This window comes from Solanum tuberosum, unplaced genomic scaffold (assembly GCF_000226075.1).
Source record: "Solanum tuberosum cultivar DM 1-3 516 R44 unplaced genomic scaffold, SolTub_3.0 scf00221, whole genome shotgun sequence".
Classification (NCBI taxonomy): Eukaryota; Viridiplantae; Streptophyta; class Magnoliopsida; order Solanales; family Solanaceae; genus Solanum; species Solanum tuberosum.
Genome location: NW_006239151.1, coordinates 378,358 through 385,259, shown reverse-complemented (window position 1 = coordinate 385,259; position 6,902 = coordinate 378,358). Strand labels below are relative to the sequence as shown.

Genomic DNA, 6,902 nt, shown 5'->3' with positions numbered 1-6,902 from the left:
TAGATTCGAGGACAATACCCAATATGTTCTTTTATGTCTTTTAGTATTGTTTAAGTTGTGTACGGGATTAGTCCCGAATTTTGTACTCTAAAGTATTAGATGGTTTTGAGACATATTGTATAAAGTCTAGAAAGTCTTCCGCTTGCTATTTAATGAAAGTATCTTCGTGTGTGAAGAAAGTTTTAATTCATTATGGTTTTGGTGTCTATGCGATGAATGAATGCTAAGAGGCTTGTATTAGACCTCTTCGAGGTCGAGTACACCGGTTACGACTAGGGGGTGCTCCTGGGTCGTGACATTATTACTTGGCTGTTTCATGTATTTACAGATATTGAAGGTCACCTCAACATCGTTCACACGGAACTTCAATTTTCCACTTTCGACATCCACCAATGCTCTCCAGGTAGCTAAGAATGGTCTTCCCAAAATAATGGAGATTTCAGCATCGATGTCACAATCTAAAATCACGAAATTAGCCGAAAAGATGAACCGATCTACTTTTACCAATATGTCATGGACTATCTCCACTGGGTGCTTGATTGATCGATCAGCCATAAGAATTCTCATTGTGGTTGCCTTTGGTTCACCCAAACCAAGTTGCTTGTATATTGCATAGGGCATCAAGTTAATGATTGCTCCCAAATCGCACAAAGCTTTAGCGAATTGGAGCATGCCAATTGTGCATGGAATAGTGAATGCCTGAGGATCTTCTCTCTTAGTGATTGACTCATTTGTCATAATTGCGCTGCAGCTATGGGGCACCTTCATCGTTTCATACTCTAGGCTCAATCTCTTTGCAACCAGCTCTTTCATGAATTTGGCATATCCCAGCATTTCCAACAATGTTTCCACCAAAGGAAGGTTAATTGATAAGTTCTTGAATACTGACAAATTTTTTTTTAACTTCTCGTCTTCATTCTTATTTTTCAAACGTTGAGGAAATGGTGGAGGTATTTTGGGTAAAGGGTGCGTGGTTTTTGGAGCTTGAACATGTTGCTCTGCATTATCTTGTGGTTCTTTGGCAAAGTTTTATGGAATAGATGATTCCCATTCCTCTATATCCTGGCTCTCTTCCTACATTCGAGGGTCCTCATCCTCCATCACATTCCCTTTGGTCATCTTTCCACTATGGGTTACCACATCTACCCCTCTTTCATTATCTTCCATTAGTGTCCTGGATGTTAATTTAGCTGATAATAGACTCAATTGGCCTTCTAGTGTTTTGATAGAATCAGCATGAGAATTGACTTTATTGTTTAGTGATGAAAAGTCATCTCTCATTCCTATTAGCAAATCATCAGAGCCCTCAACTTTATCAAGAATACTTGACAATAGATCATTTACCCAAGGACTACTTGCGCTACGTTTTGATCTCGAGCTTTCACTCAATTGAGTACAGTCTTCCCTATGGTTATCTTGCTCAACCCAATCATGGGAATATCTCCTTGCTTCCTCACTCCTATAGTGGTTCCCACCTTGATTTATGCCCCGCTGTTGATAGCATGGGTGGAAATCCTCCTCATATCTTGTGGAGTTCCAACCTTGATTCTCCCTCAGTCTTAAGTGACTAGATGAAGAACCCCACTCAATTCTTTTGGAGTTCCAACCTTGATTCTCTCCCGGTCTTAAGTAACCAGAAGGAGAACCCTCCTCAACTCGAAATACTCCATACGTCCCCTTCATGTGCTCGTGTATCACTTCCATTTGAGACAACATCTTTTGAATGTTTTTGTCCCTTTCCCTTTCTTTATCGAGTTGTTCTTGTATTAATTTGAAGCACAGTGGGGAGACTTAGTCATCTTTTGTGTACCATGCTTGATTTACTCTATTCATGCCATCTAGGAGAAATGAGGCTACTTCAAATGATTGTAACAATATTCCTCCTTGCACCAGCTGATCAACTATCCCTTTATTAACCGAATCCAAACCACGGTAAAAATATTGGAGCAATAACTCACTCGGCAATCCATGCGTTGGACATTTTTGCAAAATTCTCTTAAATCATTTCCATGATTCGTGAATTGGTTTGCCCTCCTTTTGATTAAAACTTTGAATGTCGTCTCTCAGTTTCATCACTTTTTATGGAGGGACGAATGTTTCATGAAAAGCCATAACCAACTCCTCCCACAACTTGACGGAGTTCTTTGGAAGCTCGATCAACCACTTAGTGGCTTCCCTAGTTAATGATAATGGAAATAAGTGCCGCCGTATGCATTCTTGTGATAGATTCTTGAATGAAAAAGGGGTGCACATTTCTATGAAGCTTCGTATATGTTCGTACGAATCTTCATACTCTAACCCTCCATACAAACCTCTTGAATGTATGAGATGGATTATTGTGCTAGTAACTTCAAATGTTGTATTTCCGTCTGCTTGCGGCATGCAAATTGCATCCATCTCACCCATTTGGGTAAGGTTGTACACACTATTAATATCATCAATATCGTCTCGATGAAAAGCATAACCAATTGGGTTGCCTGCTTGGCAGCTATTTTCGCCGTTCACACTCATATGGTTGTTGAAACACACAAATACTCAAAACAAAAATTGAAAATTAGGTAAGTAGACTATAACTAAGAAAAAAATAAATTCTACTAATCAAAGATTCTCAAAATAACACCACTACCCGACAGCGGCGCCATTTTGATGTTTGCATAATCAAAGACACAACTTCTAATGCAAGTGTCTATGATCGTACAATTGCATAATAACCCAACCAAGGGTTGGGGTCGAGTCCCAAGGGAGTGGTTTCGAGGATTAATAGAAAAATACAATTTAGTTCTAACTAGTCGTCGCTAAAGTCATTAACTATTATAAAGATTGTAAATTAAAGGGGGACACAAAAGTGTCAAATATCGATTTGGAGGTTTTGTCAAAAGTATAGCAAAAACAGTAAAAATAACAAAGAAATATATAAATGAGAGGGGATTCTTGGGATATGACCGCAATATATATTGATATAAATTGTTGGGTACATGCTTTTGATAGGAAATTTGCAAGATAATAGTGACTAGGCTAAGCTTTAGATGGAAATAAGTTCCTTCTCGGGCAACTTACCCCGTTTCAAATGAGTTCCTCTCGGACACTCATTTGCTGCATGAAGGCCAGCCTACGCCTTACCCCACTCACTCTCTCGAGCTTAGTGTTAGGATATGGGACTAGGGCTCACCCTCTCGGGATGAACCTTATGTCGACCCACTCCATAGGCCATCAGTCTAGCGGTCTTGGTTTCGTTACGTCTCTCGAGCAAGCCGAAAACACATGGGTGGTTTTGTATTTGCAACTATAAATCCATTAAATTAAACCATAACCGCTAGGTGAAATCACCATTAAAATATATCTAACCTATCAGCAAGCAAAACCCAACAATAATCTCAACACATATTTGCTGAATCACACCCAAAGAATGGGGTTTTTAGCCACACATCAAGAGATAGAAATTTATACCTAAATGAGCTTGCATTCAAATGGGTATGAAGATTTTAAGTCTTGTTACATGCCAAGAATGAAGAATCCAAGAGACCCAAGTCCAAATCCTTGGAGATGAAACTCTCTTCTTCTTCAAGTTTCAAAACCCTCTCAAAACTCAGAGCAAAAATAAAAGTACTAAAATTATATTAAAAATCTGATACTCAAGTCTCTATTAAAATATGATACTATCTAATGATGCTAAAATCTATAACTCTCAACGAGTATTTATAATTTTCAACAATCTGTGCTGCGGCGGATCATTCGGCGACATTAGTCGAAATCGCTGATTAACTCGGTGATTCTCCGTTTGGTGTAGTTCATCACCGTCTTGCACCATCCTTCGGTATCGTCATGCTCTGGGTCATTGGGCGATATAGTACTGCTTCGTGGAACTTCTCGGTGATGCGCCGACTGCTCCCTTGTTCCATCGACTTGATCTTTTCCTTTAGGCTCAGCACACTGGAACAAAAGGCGAAGTGAGACCCTTCGGCGACTCGCCAAGTGGACTCGACGAACCTCAGGCCTTCATTTTCTCATTCTTTTCAGTCTTTTCGTTCCTTTTTGCGAAGTAGTATCCATGCTTTCCTTCAAACTTCAAATACCTGAAACTTAAGTGTTTTCATTAGATATTTAGACTAAATAAGCATTTGAGGACACTATTTCTATTAAAATAAATCCCTAAATGAGTCCAATTTGTGGACTCATCACCTATAGCTTTTGTCTTATGTTGAATAATGCTTATATTATGCTTATGATGATGTTTTTGCTAGCTATCATATTTAGTACAATTTTTTACTAACACATACTCTTGCCTACATTCTTATCAAATGTAGTGTCCGACGATATTGACTTCCATCCCTATGGCTAGGCATTTAATAGAAGTAAGCATTGAAGCTTTGGTGAGTCCTCATAGTATTCGAGGAGATAGCCACCATGTTTTTTTGTCTTTTATTTTATGTTTATAACTATTATATGGGCTTAGTCCAAAAGATGTTCATGTTTTAGATGGTTTGAGATAAAATGTAATAGAGTTTCGCTCGTGTTTTAAAACATTTTGAATGTATGGAAAATGTTCTAAATTTCGGCAACATTTCTATTATCTTATGTTATGATAAGCTAAGTCGCTTCTATGAGGTCCTTTGGGGTCTTGTACGCCATGTTACATCTAGGGTGTACCCCTAGGTCGTGACAAACTTGGTAATCAGAACACAATGTTTAGAATGGTTCTAGGATGTCTCAAAACCACGTCTAGTAGAGTATTTCTCATAAGTGTGAAGCGCGCCACATTTATGAATGAGAAGCTATTGGATGCTTACGAAACATCACTTATTCATTACTCTAAGTCATGCCATAGAGTTTAACTCTGTAAGGTCTCTCTCCTAATCCTTACCCGATGGTCTTTAGGATATGATTACTACAAAGGCTAATGCTAGAAGGAATGAGGAAGACAATTTGGATTTAGAAGCTCCTCCACAAGCTTCGATTGACCCTTTGGGTGAGAATGTGACTAATGCGGAGTTTAGATTGTTTCTTCAAGTGTTGGCTCATGCCGTGATGACCTAAGCAAATATAGAAGTTGTGAACCCCATGGACCCAAATGTGGGTAATGCGGCTTCAAGAGTGAGATATTTTACTAGGATGAACCCTCCAAAATTTTATGCGTCAAAGGTTGAGGAGGATCCTGAAGAGTTTATAGATGAGGTCTATAAGGTACTTGCAATTATGGGAGTCACTGATATACCGTGAGTTTACGGTATTTCTAATAAATTTCACTTACAATTTGTGTGTGTCTAGGGCCTTTTTGTATTGGTTTTTATGTGTTTTTGTCATATTTTGCAGGAAAGTTGTTCAGGCGTGAAAGTAAAGAGACACCTGAAAGAATTGCAGAAAAGGGCATCTACGGAGGTGATCTACGGACCGTAGGCCCATTGACGCTCCGTAGGTGATGGCCGCAGATTAGCAGGCAAGGCAAATTAGGGAAATCTGAACGAGTGTGGAACCACGGTGGCCATTAACGGTCCGTAGATTGATCTATGGACCGTACTGTTGATCCATAGATTGATACTGCGAGGGTTCCAGTACATGATTTTTGGAAGATTCTAAGTGTGGAGCTACGGAATGGGATTGACAGACAGTACATCGATCTACGGTCCGTACTGCAGCTCCGTCGTTTGCTTCAGAGAAGCTGACTTTATGAAGTTGAAATGTTTTCTAAGTCCTGGCTGACGGAAGGGACTCATGGATCGTAGATCCATTGACGGTCTGTGAGTCAGTTTCGTGGAATGAAGATGCGTGCCTGAACAAACTTTCCTTAATTTGTTTCCCTTTTAATTTAGGACTTGTTTTCTATAAATAGGGCATGTAAACCTCGTTTTTGGGGTTACACTTTATTACTTTTGTTTTACTTTGTGACTTTGGAATTAATTTTGCAACCCTAGCAATTCTTGATTTCCAAAAGTTAGTTTTGAAGATTTGGTTTGCAATTCAAGTTGAATTTCTAGGTTTATTTTTCTCAACTACATAAGTTCATAATTCTTTCATCTAAAGCAATGAATTGTGTTCATATGATTATGGGTAACTAAACTACACAACTAGGGTTGTGGGATCCATGAGCGATTGACAAAGTATGAATAGTAAATAAGCAATTATTGAATAGTGTTTTGCATGCATTGATAATTCTTTCGTTTAGAAGTCTTTTTAACAGTGGCCAACGTTAGAACTTGCCTCGTAACTACTTGCCAGACCAAGGAGGTAATTAACGAGAAAAGAATTATCAACATAGATTTAGTGTGACACTATCTAATAGGTTAGTGCCGATTGGTGCGAAGTAACAACTAAGCCAAACATTGATTATGATGTCTAATATAAGGTATAGGTAAGGGTTAGTAAATTATACACACGTAGCCGGACCAAGGTGCGGAGTGAAATTCTCTAGATGCCGGACCAAGGATTTAGAGATACCTAACTTATCACTTTGTATGTAATATACTAGGAAAGGATTGCTATTACTAGGATTACAGAGTTATGAGCCTGTGGTGAACACGTATACCCTAGTTAATTCTCTCATCTTGATAACAAAAAAAAAAAATTGACTTTTTTTTACTGATTGCTTATTGAATTCTTACAATTTATTTCACAAGTCCCCCATTTTTAATTACTTTTTTCTGGAAGTAATTTGACTAAATGAATATAAGTGTAGGTTAAAGTTAAGCCTAAACCATTTTCCTCGTGAGATCGACCCCAACCTACAAGTTGAGTTCTTTACTTGATAACGATCGCTTATGCTTCTGAAAGGAGGTGTAATTTGAGCGTATCAGCAGTCAGCTCCCAGCCCAGCTAGAAAGAGCGACCCGGGGACACCCAGCCAGCAGCAAACTCCTAGCCCAGCTAGAAAGAGAGGCCCGGGGGCGATCGCCGATATCACCGAGTCT

The 6,902-nt window shown here is 39.0% G+C and overlaps 1 protein-coding gene across 1 annotated transcript in view; it reads right to left on the bottom strand.

Moving 5' to 3' along the window:
• The window catches only part of LOC107062423 (uncharacterized), a 5,645-nt gene extending 4,811 nt beyond the window's left edge, over positions 1 to 834 (bottom strand). Inside the window, exon 1 of the mRNA XM_015313065.1 lies at positions 327 to 834. Coding sequence (XP_015168551.1) covers positions 327 to 834 — 508 coding nt within the window. The remainder of the gene's footprint in view (positions 1 to 326) is intronic.
• Positions 835 to 6,902: the final 6,068 nt, after the last annotated feature.